Source organism: Trichomycterus rosablanca, chromosome 16 (genome assembly GCF_030014385.1).
Source record: "Trichomycterus rosablanca isolate fTriRos1 chromosome 16, fTriRos1.hap1, whole genome shotgun sequence".
NCBI classification, from domain to species: Eukaryota; Metazoa; Chordata; class Actinopteri; order Siluriformes; family Trichomycteridae; genus Trichomycterus; species Trichomycterus rosablanca.
In genome coordinates this window covers 30179427-30197535 of record NC_086003.1, presented here as the reverse complement: position 1 = coordinate 30197535, position 18109 = coordinate 30179427, and the positions used below count along the sequence as shown (strand labels likewise).

Below are 18109 nucleotides of genomic sequence, written 5' to 3'. Positions count from 1 at the left end.
GACCCACGTCAGTCACGTCGACCCCCCATGAGGCGCCATAAAGCTTCCGCCCCCCAGAGACTCGGACCAGGCGGACAAAGAGAACCACTGAGAGACGGGAGAGTGTAAATGCCATCCTTACAAGCAGACACAGTCTGAGCGGGCGTGATTCCCCCCGGGACCCCCAGCAAAGACCCAAATCCTAAAATATCAGCTCAGATAAAAGACAAAACAGAGCCTGTTATGGAGGGATCCCCGCCGAGGGATCTGAAAAAGGCCGCGCCCGCTGGGAGACGAATTAGCCAGGAGCGTCTGAGAGTGTCGTGTAGCGTTTCCTCTACTGAACTCGTATTGTTTCTGTCCTCATTCTGATGAGGCAAAGCTGGCACGCCTGGCACTGATGGTGCTATTTAAATAAAGACTTTCACCTAAGAGACCTGAAAGTGAACAAAAAAAACACTTACCCCCGATAATGTTTACCAAGCTTGATGTTGGACTGTGTGTGTAGGAATTTGTGCCCTGTCTGAGAAAATCATTCCAATTCATCTCAAACTGTTCAGTTCCTCCACACTAAACAGGAGCGCAGGCATGCTGGAACACACAAAGGTCCTTCCCCAAACTGTTGTTACAAATTTCATACTGATCCCGTCGGTCCTCGTCACTCCTGGTGATTCCGGCAAACCGGACCCGCCACCACCCTGACCAGGATACAGCGCTGGCTGGCGAAACATGGAAATTAAAGGATTGATTTAATACATCTGTGAGCAGTGGGCGGGGCTGAGATACCTGAATGGAGTAATTAGAGGGCGTGGCCAGGTACCACATTTAAACACACACTCTTTGTAGCAGTCTGTGGATGGGTTGAGTTTGTCTCCCTGTGCCCACATTTTTACGTTGTATTTGAAGTGATTGGTAGAGCTTGTCATGGTAATTGGGTTAATTGGCACATCGTTGGCATCTGGGTGGGTAACGGGATGCACTAATTGAGCTTGAAAGGTTGCGCTGAAATGTCACATTAGCATGGATAAAAACTCGTTAGTTAATTAGTGTGTTTGTCTCTCTCTCTGAGGAGAAATGGTCCCGGGTACCAGTGTGGGCGATGCCCGTTATTAACGGGAGGTAGGACCTCCCTCACAAAACAGAAGATCTACTGTGGATCAAAGTGTGATGATTTTATTCCTGGTGATAAGATGAATGTGGCACCACAGAGCATCAAACCCTTCTGTACCAGTCAGAGTCCCCATGCGCCTCCTATCCACCATTAAAAGCTCCCACAATGTGCACCCAGGAATCACCTGTAAAATGTAAAGATTCACGTTGAGAAACAAAATTCAGACCTCATACACGTGGTCTGCTGTCAGAGGAACATCAAGTGCCTTTATTTCGGCAATAAAACACCCCAAACTCCAAATTATTTAAGGTTATGGAGTGAATTTTGAGTCCCGTCACGATTCCTGTCATGATCGAGTCCCACTTACTTCACAGCAGCGCTACCACATGGTTGCCAGATTGGGCGTTATCCCAAATATGCGGATTTGGTTTGAAATTGGCAGAAAACAAGATGCTTTGGCGGGTGGACAAAATTTGGGATGGTATGAACTAAAAGCTTGTATGGTACCCGCCACAGGGGGTGATTCTAAAGCGCACATTAGCAAGGCTGCACCAGTCATAAAGGTAAAAAAGTTTATATGTGGGTGGGTGGGTGATATCACGCCTGATTTTTATCATAATTAAAAATATATATTTATTAAGACGTGTTTTACAGATTTTATTCCTAGTGATGAGGTGAATGTGGCACAACACAGAGCATCAAACCCTTCAGTTCCAGAGTCCCCATGCATCTCCTGTCCACCATTGAAAGCTCCCACAATGTGCACCCAGGAATCACCTGTAAAATGTAAAGATTCACGTTGAGAAACAAAATTCAGACCTCATACACGTGGTCTGCTGTCAGAGGAACATCAAGTGCCTTTATTTTGGTAATAAAACAGCCCAAAACCCCCAAATTATTTAAGGTTATGGAGTGAATTTTGAGTCCCGTCACGATTCCTGTCATGATCGAGTCCCACTTACTTCACAGCAGCGCTACTACAGGGTTGCCAAATTGGGAGTTATCCCAAATAAACGGATTTGGTTTGCTTTGGCAAGCTGAATTGCCCTATAGGTGAAGGGGTGTGTGTATGTGTGTCTGCCCTGTGATGGACTGGCGCCCCGTCCAGGGTGTTACTGTGTGCCTTGCGCCCATTGAAAAGCTGGCATAGGCTCCAGCACCCCCCGCTACCCTAAGTAGATAAGCGGTTAAGAAATTGAGTGAATGAGTGAGTGAGTGTTTTTCCTACTATTTATTATCCTGGTGATGAGGTGAATGTGGCACAACACAGCACATCAAACCCTTCAGTGCCAGTCAGAGTCCAGTCAGTGCATCTCCTGTCCACTAGTGAAGGCTCCTACTCCTAATGTGCACCCAGGAATTAGAACTGGACATCAGAGCAACACAAGAAGGTCAGGTTCAGTTTTCTCCAGGATTGTGTGTGTGGGGCATTTACCAGAAGAAGAGATGCACCAGGCACTGGGATGCTGACCGACAGGATGGTGTTTGAAAGCAGGTGACATCTGATAAAAAATTTTTTTTACATTCACAGCTTTTACAGAATCCAATATGGCGGTATTTAAGAACGGAAATCAGATTCCGGGCCCCCGGGAGCCTCGTAACGTAATCGAATGCAGACTAATATCATCTGGAATACAATAAAATCCGAGAAGGAAGCAAAAATCAATCAAAGGAGAAACATTATCGGGTGACAAAATCCATTTATTCTGCGCATTTATCAGACAGACACGACACGGAAATAAATCCAATCTAACGTCAGAATGAAGCAGCACAGAGGAAAAAACATCAGACCAATAAATCACCACTGAGAAGATGAACAGATTTCAAATAAAAAAAGAGAGTCCAGAAATGCGTTCTTAAAATTTGTGGCTACGCTTGTACCTCTCACGACTCGCATTACCTGAGAACAGGTACACTGTACGGACAAAAGTATTGGGACGCCTTTTTTAATTACTGAATTCTTACGTTTCAGCCACAACTGTTATTAACAGGTGTAATAAATCATATAGAGAAAATAATGTGCTTCCAACTTAGGGCCTTTCAAGCAAGCTCTATAAAGGTTTAAAGGCAGTTGCCTTAAGGGCAGTTGTAGCCTAGTGGTTAAGGTAATGGACTAGTAAACAGAAGGTTGCTGGTTCAAACCCCACCACTGCCAGATTGCCACTGTTAGGCCCTTGAGCAAGGCCCTTAACCCTCAGTTACTTAGACTGTATACTGTCACAGTACTTTGGATAAAAGCGTCTGCTTAATGCTGAAAATGTAATAATGTTTAAAGAAACGCCACTGGCCTGCACAGAGCCTCCATTAAACAGCTTTGGAATGAATTGGAATATCAACCGAGGCTTTACTTGACCAGCATCAGCTAACATTTGAACAAGCACAAATTCCCACACACAGACGTCCTTCAAAACTCAAAAAATCACATTAAGGTCTCTGTATTTTAATATCGTTTGTTTTTGAACTAGCGCACGGTCAGGCATTCGAATACTTTTGGCCATATCGTGTATGTGGAACTGTTTGCCAAAAATAAAATCAGACGAGACGTGTTTGATGGCTGACGTCTGCTTCTTTATTTTGGTGACTTGTTCAGGTCAAAAGTTTACATACAGTTCACTGTAGGTCTTTATTCATCTCTGGAACTATTCTTTATTTCTGACTGAATAAATGTGTGCGTGGGACGAGGGGGGTCACAAATGTTAGCTCTTTTATCATTTGTGTAAATTGTTGTGGATCAAAAATATGCACACAGCGACCTACAGCCCCCTTCTATGAACATCCAAACCAAACAGGCTGTAAAAATGTTCTGCATTGTTTATTCTTTTGATCTTTTCAATGTAATTAATAGAATTCATTATTAAAAACCTTCGTGTGCCAAAATTACTGGCTCGGGTGTTGAGTTGCACGAATCATGAAACCGATGATGTTAAGAAGATGCTTGGAGGAGAACGTGAGTTTATCTTGACCGCACGAGCGGTAAGGAGGATGGTTCGAGTGGCCAAAGAATCCCTGGAGAACAAAACAACTATAGAGAACAAGAGCGTCATCCCAGCAACCTGTCTGCATTTCTGTTATAACTTACACAGATCAGCCATAACATTAAAACCACCTCCTTGTTTCTACACTCACTGTCCATTTTATCAGCTCCACTTACCATATAGAAGCACTTTGCACAGTAGTTCTACAATTACTGACTGTAGTCCATCTGTTCTTCAATGGTCAGGACCCCCACTGACATGGTGGTGGTGTGTTAGTGTGTGTTTTGCTGGTATGAGTGGATCAGACACAGCAGGGCTGCTGGAGTTTTTAAACACCTCACTGTCACTGCTGGACTGAGAATCGTCCACCAACCAAAAATATCCAGCCAACAGCGCCCCGTGGGCAGAGTCCTGTGACCACTGATGAAGGTCTAGAAGATGAGCGACTCAAACAGCAGCAATAGATGAGCGATCGTCTCTGACTTTACATCTACAAGGTGGACCGACTAGGTAGGAGTGTCTAATAGAGTGGACAGTGAGTGGACACGGTATTTAAAAACTCCAGCAGCGCTGCTGTGTCTGATCCACTCATATCAGCACAACACACACTAACACCACCACCATGTCAGTGTCACTGCAGTGCTGAGAATCATCCACCACCTAAATAATACCTGCTCTGGGGGGGTCCTGTGGGGGTCCTGACCATTGAAGAACAGCATGAAAGGGGGTAACAAAGCATGTAGAGAAACAGATGGACTACAGTCAGTAATTGTAGAACTACAAAGTGCTTCTATATGGTAAGTGGAGCTGATAAAATGGACAGTGAGTGTAGAAACAAGGAGGTGGTTTTAATGTTATGCCTGATCGGTGTATTTCAGCAGTTTATAAGCAGTTCGTGTTTAATATTAATATTGTTAATTCTGAACAGCGGCTGTTTTTCTGTGTATTTGCATTCTGTCGGGATTTGAAACACGTTTTGGCTGGAAATGACTAACAATCTGGCAACCCAGCGACCGTTTTTCATGTGTAGTGTTTTGGCGCGTCTTGAAAGAGGTTTTATGCAGCAATCTGGCAACCCTGCTCCACCGAAAACAGAGAAAGTTAGAGTAACATGGCGAATCAACAGTCACAGGATGAAATGAGGTGATTATCTTTTATCATTTCATTAAAACAAAGTATCTGTACACAAAAACATCAGGTATCACAGTACAGTTTCTCTGTTGTGAATTCTGTGACACGATCATCTAGAATATTTACACACATCATCATCATCATCATCATCATCATCATAAAATCCCCCAAACTGACTCTGTTTGCATTAAAGCTGCTGTAAGTGAAGTTAGCAAGTCTACCTTTAATAAATGGTGAGATGACATGGTTTGTTTCACATCTGATCGTGTTCATTTTGTGGCGTTTATCTCCCAATTGTTAATGAATACATCGAGAAAGTTAGGGGCCTTGCTCAGGGGCCACTTATCAACGATTAGACTTAAATCATCTGAATTTAGGCCAATCCAGAACCTTCAAACCTGATCAGTTATCAGGTAATCATTCAGTTTTCAATTCATTCCATTTTCATGTCTAACCACCGCTTTATCCTGGTCAGGGTCTCGGTGACTCTGGTTTCTTGAAAACAACCACCCACAGTGGATTCAGAAAGTATTCAGACCCTTTATCAATAATTAGTAGACGCCTCTTTGGCAGCAGTTACATGATTTGGGCGGTTTATCCCATTCTTCATGGATGTATAAAGTATGGATAATGAGCGTCTGTGAACGTCCATATTCAGGTCTCGCCACAGACGTCTGTGGTTTAACTCTGAACTTTGACTGGGCTTTACAGACCTTCCCTAGGTATTGAAGTGTAAATCTGAGTGAGTGAGTGAGTGAGTGGATGAATGCATGAATGAGTCAATCGTGTTGGAGTGTTTTGTTATGTGAAGGTAATGAAGTGTAATGTGTGAGTGAATGAATAGTGTTGGAGTGTATACGTGTGTGAAAGTTCTGAAGTGGAAATCTGAGAAAATAAGGATGAAGGAATGAATAAATGAGTAAGTATATGAATAAATAAATGAGTGAATGATTTAATGACTGACTGAATGAATAGTATTGGAGTGCATCAGTATGTGAAAGTCTAAAGTGAAATAACTAAAGTGTAAATGAGTGAGTGAATAAATGAATAAATGCATGAATCAAAGGTGATGAATTATCAGTGTGTAAATCTGGGAGAATGTGTGAGTGAACGAGTGAATGAATGAATCAATGGTGATGGAGTGTATCGATGTGTAAAGGCCCTTCAGTGTAAATCTAAGTGTATGAATGAATGAAGTGTGTTGGAGTGGAGTGTATCAGTATATGTAGGTACCGAAGTGTAAATCTAAGAAAATGAATGAGTGAATGATTGAGTAAGTGAGTGAATTAATGTAGTGTTGAAGTGGATTAGTGTAAACCTGAGTGAGTGAGTGAATGAGTGAATGAGTGAAGTGTTGGAGTGTATCAGTATATGAAGGTACTGAAGTGTAACTCACCTACAGCAGCTTTAATCCCCACACACACACACACACACACACACACACACACACACACTACAGGATTTATAAAAATATGTAAAATCTTATAAAATGTGGTTTTACATCATCATCAGTAAATGTTTATGTACAGATGTATACGTGCGTGCGTGTGTGTATATATATTTCTATTTATATATGTATATAGATGTAGAATGTGTACATGTACTCTATATCATAACCTACAGATCCATTATTTACCCTTAAATACACACTACATGGGGTAGAAGTATGTGGACGCCCCTCCTTACTACAGAGCTCGGCTGTTTCACCCACTGCTAACACCTGAACAACACGTTAGGGAAGGGCAGGACCGTGACCCTGTGCACAGGATTTCGGTGTGGAGGAACACATCTGGGATGAACTGGAACGCCGACTGCAAGCCAGGGATAAAACATAAGTGACTATATGATGTGTGTAAAAATCACAAATTCCCACACTCACACTCCAAAACCCTGTGAGTTTGTCCGGGTGTCCACATACTTTTGGTCATATAGTTTAGGTCAAATGTCATTCAGGTTATTATTGGACATTACTGAAGTCATGTGATTGAATCATTCATTCATTCATTCATTTATTAATTCATTCATTGTCTGTTTCACCACTGCATTCTATGGTCAGGGTTGCGGTGGGTCCAACACACACACACACACACACACACTTGTGTAATTTTTCAGTAGGTCTAATTATCCTGACTGCATGTCTTTTAGGAGTTTGTAGGAGAAAACCCACTTGGACACAGGGAGAACATGCAAAACTCTGCACACAAAGTACTCTGGAGAATCGAATCCAGGCCCTTCTCACCGTAAGGCGATACTATACACCCAAAAGTATGTGGACGCCCCTCCTTAACTTAAGGTGAATAAAAATGACATACAGTAAGGTAAATAATATGATTTTAATAGTGTGGTAACAGTTTAGGGAAGTCCCCCCTCTCTCTTCCGGTATGATTACACCCCTGAGCACAAAGCAGCTCTATGTGCAAATGTCCCGTGCGTCCTCTTCCTGACTCTATTGACTGGACAGGGACAAATTCCCACAGACACACTCCCTCCAAAGTCCTGTAGAAAGGCTACAAAGGAAAGACGGATCGATCTGATATAAACGCAGACGGTTTTGGAACGGGGCGTCCGCCGAGCTCACGGTCGGGTGTCCCAATACTTCAGCCCATGTAGCGCACCTCTCTCATACGAGCCCGATGATATATGATATATGATATATGATATGTATAAATGTATATATGATATACGTGTGTATAATATACGTTTAGGTTCCTCGGCAGTTCCACGACCACTTTCATCGTCCGCCTTCCCTTCTAATCCCGAAACCCTTTTGACAGTTGCCATGGAAACAAGACCTGACGACAGGCCTGTCTTTTCATGTACCCCCCCCGTTCCCCCGCCCGCCCCCTGCCCGCCCCCCGTCCGCCCCCCGTCCTTCTTTACCCTGAAGGCATATGGGTGAGCTACGCCGAAATAAATAGTGCAAGAGAGGAAAACGGATGACGCTACGCCGCGCTCTTGCTGGCGTTCTCGTTCAGCCTCTCCATGTAATTCCGGAGCTCCATGGAGTCCCCGAGCTCGATGTCCGGACAAACCCACTTGATATCGTTCTGCCTGACGCCCAGCGGGCTGTTTCCCGGGCAACCGCCGCCCGATCTGGAGCTGCCGCTGAAGGTCTGGAACTTGACCCGTTTCCGTTTGGTGGTGGGCGAGTTCACGTCACTCTTGTGCTCCTTGTGCGCCGCCTGTCCTTTCTGACCGGAGACGCCGTTCAGGAGCGTGCTGGCCTCCTCCAGGGCGGCGCCAACGTCCACGGTGGCGCTGAGGTCATCCTGCTGGAGGCACAGCTCGCCCTCGTGCCCCAGCCACACCCAGTCGTGGGAGTGCGGCATGGTCTCCTGGCAGTCCATGGGCAGCTGCTTGTTCCGGTACTGCAGCGTGTACGAGACGCAGTTAATCAGGAACACCAGGATCGCCAGGCAGAAGACCCCCAGCAGGGCGTACATGCCGATCTCCAGGTCGGTGAGTCCGCGCCGCGCCTGCAGCAGGTCCTCCTGCGGGAGGTCGGGTCGCGTCGGGAAGTCCACGGGAGCGTTCCGCTTGTCTTCGCCGGCGGAGGTTTTGGTGGTGGCGGCGGCTCGGGTCACGATGCCGGCGTCTGAACTCGTAATCACGTGGTGAGAATTATTCGCTCTGTGCGTTCTCCGATCCTCGGCTCGGCCCTCGCCGTCGTCGTCGTGGCGGGTGAACTTGACCCGGACGTTGGCGCTGGCGGACGCCAGGACGGCCCGACGCTTGTTCTTCTGGCATGACTCGGATCCGGACATCTCCACCCGGACCAGCGTGCCCTGCCCCTCGCCCTTCACCACCACCACGGGCGTCTTCCACCACGGGACCCTCCGGACGGAGACCACGCGCTCGTCCACCGACACCGCCGTCAGCGTGAAGTGGGCGGGGTCGAACAGGTCCAGAGGCGTCACCGCACCGTCGCTGAAGTGCAGCCACGCGCTTACCAGAGATTCCTAAAAAAACACAAACCATTAAAACTAAATTGATTAAAAATATTAAATCATCTCCTCCAAAAAATGTTCAAAAGTATTGGGACACCCGACTGTGAGCTTCCCCTTTCCAAAACCGTCTGCGTTCATATTAAATCGCTCCGTCTTTACTTTGTAGCTTTAATATTATCCGCTCTAGTAGGAAGCCTTTCTACAAGACTTTAGAGAGAACGTGTCTGTGGGAATTTGTGCCTGTTCAGTCAATAGAGTCAGGAAGAGAAGGACTGGTGAAGTTCAAAAGTTTTGGGTTGAACAACTGTCTGGAACTATTCAAACCACGTCTCTACAGAGCTGCTTTGTGCTGAAAGGTGTAATTATGTTAGAAGAGATAGAGGACTTCCCTAAACTGTTGGCACAATGTTAAAAGCATATCATTTACCTTACTGAATATAATTGTATACACCTGATAGCAACAGATGGGACAAAACCAACTAAATTCAGTTATCAGGAGGGGCGTCCACATACTTTTGATCGTACAGCACTGTTACAGATCTGATTGTTTGTTTATATTTGTGTTATAAATAAAAATCTTTTTGATGTTTCTCAGATAAACAGCACAGTGATCTGATCTGAATCTAATCGGAGGTTCGGATCGGGTCCTCTCTGCCGCGCCTCTGTTCCTCCCGTGATTCTGATTACAGACAGCACCCGCTGACGGGCGAGACGGTGCCACCACGCTGCCGCCACCACGCTGCCGCCACCACGCTGCTGCCTCCACGCTGTCTGTATGATGGTTGTGTGTATCTGTATGATGGTTGTGTGTATCTGTATGATGGTTGTGTGTATCTGTATGATGGTTGTGTGTACCTGTATGATGGTTGTGTGTATCTGTATGATGGTTGTGTGTATCTGTGTGATGGTTGTGTGTACCTGTGTGATGGTTGTGTGTATCTGTATGATGGTTGTGTGTACCTGTATGATGGTTGTGTGTACCTGTATGATGGTTGTGTGTATCTGTATGATGGTTGTGTGTATCTGTATGATGGTTGTGTGTACCTGTATGATGGTTGTGTGTATCTGTATGATGGTTGTGTGTACCTGTGTGATGGTTGTGTGTATCTGTATGATGGTTGTGTGTATCTGTATGATGGTTGTGTGTATCTTTTTGATGGTCATGTACCTGTGTGATGGTTGTGTGTATCTGTATGATGGTCGTGTGTACCTGTGTGATGGTCGTGTGTACCTGTGTGATGGTCGTGTGTATCTGTATGATGGTCATGTACCTGTGTGATGGTTGTGTGTACCTGTATGATGGTCATGTACCTGTGTGATGGTTGTGTGTATCTGTATGATGGTCGTGTGTACCTGTGTGATGGTCGTGTGTACCTGTGTGATGGTCGTGTGTATCTGTGTGATGGTTGTGTGTATCTGTATGATAGTCGTGTGTCTCTGTATGATGGTCATGTGTACCTGTACGATGGTTGTGTGTACCTGTGTGATGGTTGTGTGTATCTGTATGATGGTCGTGTGTACCTGTGTGATGGTCGTGTGTACCTGTGTGATGGTCGTGTGTATCTGTGTGATGGTTGTGTGATGGTCGTGTGTATCTGTGTGATGGTCGTGTGTACCTGTACGATGGTTGTGTGTACCCGTGTGATGGTTTTGTAGCTGCGTAATGGTTGTGTGTATCTGTATGATGGTTGTGTGTAGCTGTGTGATGGTTGTGTGTAGCTGTGTGATGGTCGTGTGTAGCTGTGTGATGGTTGTGTGTAGCTGTATGATGTTTGTGTGTACCTGTATGATTGTTGTGTACCTGTGTGATGGTCGTGTGTACCTGTGTGATGGTCGTGTGTACCTGTGTGATGGTCGTGTGTATCTGTGTGATGGTCGTGTGTATCTGTATGATGGTCGTGTGTCTCTGTATGATGGTCGTGTGTATCTGTATGATAGTCGTATGTATCTGTGTAATGATCGTGTGTACCCATATGATGGTTGTGTGTATCTGTGTGATGGTCGTGTGTACCTGTACGATGGTTGTGTGTAGCTGCGTGATGGTTGTGTGTATCTGTATGATGGTTGTGTGTAGCTGTGTGATGGTTGTGTGTAGCTGTGTGATGGTTGTGTGTAGCTGTGTGATGGTCGTGTGTAGCTGCATGATGTTTGTGTGTTCCTGTATGATTGTTGTGTACCTGTATGATGGTTGTGTGTACCTGTTTGAGGCTGTGCATGGTATCCTGGGTGGTTGCCGTGGCGACGATGGCCCTGTTGCTTCCCGGGCTGAGCTGCAGCGAGAGCGCCAGTCCCGAAACCAGCTGCAGACCCAGATCCACCACGCTCACTTTATCATCCAGCACCCGCACCGTCCTCTCGGCCAGCAGCGCGTCAGACAGGGGCGACGTTACCTGGCACGGCACAGGGCACAGACAGTCAGAACACACGGCGCCAGGTGTTTCTTACATAAGCACGCTGCATTAAACACGCCAGCCAGCAGCAAGAGGATAAAAATATCAGCAACGGGCACTGCCACAGAACCATGGGTACAACTCCACACCCCCAAATTCACTCTGCACCCAGTTATACCTCACTGCCTGTTCCACCAATCATCTCCACACTGGACGTCCTACCACCCGCTTTGTAGCTACAACAGTCTCTGCTTTTCTGGAAAGGTTTGTACACAAGATTTTGGAGTGTCCAAGGTGATTTATGTCCACTCCTATAAACCCTGTTTATACGGGCATAGAGGAGTCAGCATCTGTAGTTAATTAATCATTAATTAATAAGGAATTAGGCCACATCACTCAGTATAGTGACATTTTAGGCCAAAAGTATGTGGACATGTATTAGAGTAGAGCGTGAGCTTGTTTATTCTAAACCCTTAAAGAATGAATATATAGGAGTTTGTCATGTGTGTTTAGGAATTTGTGCCCGTTCAGTCAGTATGGCTGGCATTGATGTTGGTCAAGAAAGCCTCAGTTGATGTTCCGGTTCATCTCAGAGCTGTCGAGTGGGGCTGAGTTCAGGACTTAGGGTCTTCCCTAAACTGTTAGCAACTTTTGTGGCCAGAAAACATGAATTAGAAAAAATTTACACCTACAAGTCCTTCAGGTTTCTGATGAATGAATGAGTGTGTATATACACTGCCTGGCCAAAAAAAGGTCACACACTCTAATATTTGGTTGGACCGCCTTTAGCTTTGATGACAGCACGCATTCGCTGTGGCATCGTTTCCACAAGCTTCTGCAACGTCACAACATTTATTTCTGTCCAGAGTTGCATTAATTTTACCCCAAGATCTTGTAGTGATGATGGGTGATTTGGACCACTGCACAACGTCGTCTCCAGCACATCCCAAAGATTCTCAATGGGGTTCAGGTCTGGACTCTGTGGTGGCCGATCCATGTGTGAGAATGATGTCTCGTGCTCCCTGAAGCACTCGTTCACAATCTGACTGATGAATCCTGGCATTGTCATCGTGGAATATGCCCGTGCCATCAGGGAAGAAAAAATCCATTGATGGAATAACCTGGTGGTTCAGTATATTCAGGTGGTCAGCTGACCTCATTCTTTGGGCACATAACGTTGCTGAACCTAGACCCTGACCGACTGCAGCGACCCCAGATCATAGCACTGCCCCCACAGGCTTGTACGGTAGGCACTAGGCATGATGGGTGCATCACTTCAGCCACCTCTCTTCTTACCCTGATGCGCCCATCACTCTGGAACAGGGTAAATCTGGACTCATCAGCCCACATGACCTTCTTCCATCGCTCCAGGGTCCAATCTTTTTGCTCCCTAGCAAATTGAAGCCGTTTTTGCCGGTTAGCCTCACTGACGAGTGGTTTTCTTAAGGCTACACAGCTGTTTAGTCCCAATCCCTTGAGTTCCCTTCACACTGTGCTTGTGGAAATGCTCTTACTGTCACTATTAAACATCCCAGAGTTCTACTGGAGTTTTTATGCCATTTGATTCACCAAACGTTTAAGTGATCGCCAATCACCATCATTCAAGATTTTTTTCCGACCACATTTCTTCCTTAAAGATGATGCCCCCCCCCCACTGTCCTTCCACTTTTTAAAATAATGCGTTGGACAGTTCTTAACCCGATGTTAGTTGTTTTAGAAATCTCCTTAGATGTTTTCTCTGCCTGATGCCAATAATTTGACCTTTCAAAAACAGATGAACATCTTTTCCATGACCACAGGACGTGTCCTTCCACATGGTTGTTTAACAAATGAGAAGCTACTCACTGCATCAGTTAGGCTTAAATAACTTGTTGCCAGCTGAAACAATCACCCATGCAGTAATTATCCAATGGGAGGCTCTTACCTATTTGCTTAGTTAAATCCTGGTGGTGACCTTTTTTTTTGGCCAGGTAGTGTATATAAGTGAATGAATGAGTGAATGAATGAGTGAGTGTATGAATGAGTCAATGAATGAATGAATTAATAAATGAATTAATGAGTAAGTAAATAAATATAAATGAATGAATGCGTGAATAAGTGAGTGTAATTACCCCCTCTGCTCTGTATATAATCAGTATTTGGATGTCATGTGTAAATAAGCACGTGGGTAAATGAATGAATAAATGAGTGAGTGAGTGTAATTACCCCCTCTGCTCTGTATATAATCAGTATTTAGCCTCTCAGGCATGTTGATGTTTGTCAGTATTTGTCCTGCTCTGTTTGATGTAGTTATTCCTTCAGTTCTAGTTAATGAGGTGAAACGAGGGTGTGGCACCGGAGGAACTGGAGGAACCGAACCCGCCGCTCGGTGCCCGTCCGTGACCGTGGGGGGTACGAGTGAGCTCGGATGATTAGTGATGGGCGGGAGCAGACGGCGTGTGATTCGCGGCTCCGAATCCTCCACCTGTTACTCTGCTTTTATCTGATTTTAATTTTCCACCCCCTGCAGATGGGGGACGGAGGTGCGGCCCGAGCGAGAGGCAATTTGACGATCAAATAGAACATCGGAGAGAGCCGACGGCGCCTCTGTATAATTTGGGCGTGCGCCGCGGCCGCGATGTGCCCAACGTCAGAAATTATTTGCTTTTAACGTTCGGCGGCGAGAGCGGAAATGAAAAGCACACGAGGACAGAAAATCATTTAGATTAGATAAGAGACGCCGTCAGAGTACAGTCCAAACTCAGAACCGCCGTGATGAGTTTATTTTACTTCTTCTGCATTGTCTCCCTTTTCTCCCAGTTTAGTCATAGCCAGTTCCTCTTCCTCTGCTGGAGACCCCCATGGCGTACTGAGGAGGGTATATTCTCCTGACACGCCCTCACTCCGTCGCGTGCGCATTCCACCGACCCCTTCTTATTCACCTGTACTTCGGTGGATCACCGTGTGGGGTCGGTCTCTCTCACGGAGAGTCGCGAGCTGACCTCAAGCTACTAACCAGGGTCCTTACACAGCGTCCAAGACCCCGCCCCCTTTATTTTTAGTCACGTCTTTTCCCACCCAGCAGACTAGCGACTAATGCACTGTCTGCACTGCCGATCGTGTCTGCTAGAGGCCGACCGTTAGCAGAGCTGAGAGATCCCGGAATATCCCGCTGTGCCATCTATTTGTATATATATACAGTGTATCACAAAAGTGAGTACACCCCTCACATTTCTGCAGATATTTAAGTATATCTTTTCATGGGACAACACTGACAAAATGACACTTTGACACAATGAAAAGTAGTCTGTGTGCAGCTTATATAACAGTGTAAATTTATTCTTCCCTCAAAATAACTCAATATACAGCCATTAATGTCTAAACCACCGGCAACAAAAGTGAGTACACCCCTAAGAGACTACACCCCTAAATGTCCAAATTGAGCACTGCTTGTCATTTTCCCTCCAAAATATCATGTGATTTGTTAGTGTTACTAGGTCTCAGGTGTGAATAGGGAGCAGGTGTGTTCAATTTAGTAGTACAGCTCTCACACTCTCTCATACTGGTCACTGAAAGTTCCAACATGGCACCTCATGGCAAAGAACTCTCTGAGGATCTTAAAAGATGAATTGTTGCGCTACATGAAGATGGCCAAGGCTACAAGAAGATTGCCAACACCCTGAAACTGAGCTGCAGCACAGTGGCCAAGATCATCCAGCGTTTTAAAAGAGCAGGGTCCACTCAGAACAGACCTCGCGTTGGTCGTCCAAAGAAGCTGAGTGCACGTGCTCAGCGTCACATCCAACTGCTGTCTTTGAAAGATAGGCGCAGGAGTGCTGTCAGCATTGCTGCAGAGATTGAAAAGGTGGGGGGTCAGCCTGTCAGTGCTCAGACCATACGCCGCACACTACATCAAATTGGTCTGCATGGCTGTCACCCCAGAAGGAAGCCTCTTCTGAAGTCTCTACACAAGAAAGCCCGCAAACAGTTTGCTGAAGACATGTCAACAAAGGACATGGATTACTGGAACCATGTCCTATGGTCTGATGAGACCAAGATTCATTTGTTTGGTTCAGACGGTCTCAAGCATGTGTGGCGGCAATCAGGTGAGGAGTACAAAGATAAGTGTGTCATGCCTACAGTCAAGCATGGTGGTGGGAATGCCATGGTCTGGGGCTGCATGAGTGCAGCAGGTGTTGGGGAGTTACATTTCATTGAGGGACACATGAACTCCAATATGTACTGTGAAATACTGAAGCAGAGCATGATCCCCTCCCTCCGGAAACTGGGTCGCAGGTGTTCCAGCATGATAATGACCCCAAACACACCTCTAAGACGACCACTGCTTTATTGAAGAGGCTGAGGGTAAAGGTGATGGACTGGCCAAGCATGTCTCCAGACCTAAACCCAATAGAACATCTTTGGGGCATCCTCAAGCGGAAGGTGGAGGAGCACAAAGTCTCGAATATCCGCCAGCTCCGTGATGTCGTCATGGAGGAGTGGAAAAGCATTCCAGTGGCAACCTGTGAAGCTCTGGTAAACTCCATGCCCAGGAGAGTTAAGGCAGTTCTGGGAAATAATGATGGCCACACAAAATATTGACACTTCAGGAACTTTCACTAAGGGGTGTACTCACTTTTGTTGCCGGTGGTTTAGACATTAATGGCTGTATATTGAGTTATTTTGAGGGAAGAATAAATTTACACTGTTATATAAGCTGCACACAGACTACTTTTCATTGTGTCAAAGTGTCATTTTGTCAGTGTTGTCCCATGAAAAGATATACTTAAATATCTGCAGAAATGTGAGGGGTGTACTAATTTTTGTGATACACTGTATATATGGCATGCTAGGTATTATGTTTCACCTCTGCGGAGTGTCGGAACTCGTGACCCACCGACTCGGGCCGGGCCTCCACACAGACGCAATTGGGCGTGTCTGGTGGAGGAAAGGTCGGACGGCATCTATTCCTACGACTGCTACAATATCCGATCTTTGTGACTGGTCCAGACTCCTAAGCGAGTCACGTGGAGCTTAGCGTGTCTCTCCGTGCACGATACGGCTCTCTGTGTGGGAACCTAACACTGACAGGTGATAAGCAGCGGCGACCGACTGGACACATGTTGACGTGTGGTGATCGGGGGTTGTGAAGCAGCAGCGGATTCACAGTCAGGAACTGGATATGACTAAATTGAGAGAATTGGTTTGAGTACTTGGGTACAAGGCAAGGCAAGGCAAGTTTATTTGTATAGCACCTTTCATACACAGTGGCAATTCAAAGTGCTTTACATAAGGAAAAAAATAAATAAATTAAAAGCATTAAAACATTCCTGAGATCTAGAACCTCAGAAAGACTTCTTGCAAACATTTAGTTACAATTAAGAACATGAAATTCAAACAAGAGAGATAAAAAAAATTAAGGACATGAAAAATTAAAAGAAATTATTGTAAAGTATAACCTACAATTTAGGGAATATGAAATTAAAACAAGAGAGATAAAAAATTAAGAACATGAAAACTAAAAGAAAATTTAGTAAAATATACACTACAATTTAGAAGAGCATGAAAAACTAAAAGAAATATGGTAAAATGAGGGTAATAGCAAAAATTTCGAGCTCAATCATAGGCACAAGAAAAAAGAAATGTTTTTAACCTGGATTTAAAGATTTCTACATTTGAGGAACATCTAATATCTCCTGGCAGTCTGTTCCAGTTATATGCAGCCCAACAGCTAAATGCTGCTTCACCATGTTTAGTTTGGACTCTGAGCTCAACTAGCTGACCTGAGTCCATGGATCTAAGAGATCTACTGGGTTTATATTCTCTAAACATTTCTGAGATGTATTCTGGGCCGAACCCATTCAGTGATTTATAGACCAGTAGCAGCACTTTAAATTCTATTCTGTAACTAACTGGAAGCCAGTGTAGAGATGTACAAATCCACAGTGTACAAATCCACGACACGTTCAGGACGGCTCAGATAAGCCCCGGCGCTGGCCGAGGAGAACCTGCTCGGCTGGTGAAACCTGCATTCGCCAGACGCTTCTTTACCTCAGTCAGTGGTGGATTCTCCAGACCTCCCGTCCCTCAGGAACCCTCTGCCACCACTACTACTCACCTGGAGTTTGGTGGTTCCCGCGCCGAGACCCGTCAGCACCGGTCCGTCCCGCAGACCCGCCACCCGCGAGTCCTCCACCTTCAGCAGATCCCTGACCAGCTCGGTCACGTCCACCTGCCAGTCGCTGCCCAGCAGGAAGTCCGGCTGCCCCCGCCCCTCAGCCGGGTCTGCCACCAAGTGGGTCAGAACCCGGAAAGTGGTGCTCTGGTAGAGCGGGCCACACCCGCGGTCCTTCCTGCTGCCCTCGTCAGCATTGTCCTCGCCGGGTCTGAAACACACGGACCCACCCGGGGTCATTCTTACGGTTCAAACGGCAGCAAATCAACTCCAGAGTATTAAACTACCACCACCGTACCTCACAGCAGGTACACTGTTGGATCCCCGTCTACCCCAGACATACCCCAGACATACCCCAAACTAAATAAACTTCATGAATAAAATTAGTGGTGATCTGGTCCTACTGTGGTTAACAAGATGTT

General features: G+C 45.7%; 1 protein-coding gene across 1 annotated transcript in view; it reads right to left on the bottom strand.

Annotated features, from left to right (window-relative positions):
• Window positions 1-8104: 8104 nt before the first annotated feature.
• The window catches only part of si:dkey-112m2.1 (transmembrane protein 132D), a 73175-nt gene continuing 63170 nt past the window's right edge, over window positions 8105-18109 (bottom strand). Inside the window, exons 7-9 of the mRNA XM_063011142.1 lie at window positions 17631-17898; window positions 11342-11533; window positions 8105-9155 (exon numbers count right to left, since the gene is read on the bottom strand). Coding sequence (XP_062867212.1) covers window positions 8139-9155; window positions 11342-11533; window positions 17631-17898 — 1477 coding nt within the window. The 3' untranslated portion in view covers window positions 8105-8138. The remainder of the gene's footprint in view (window positions 9156-11341; window positions 11534-17630; window positions 17899-18109) is intronic.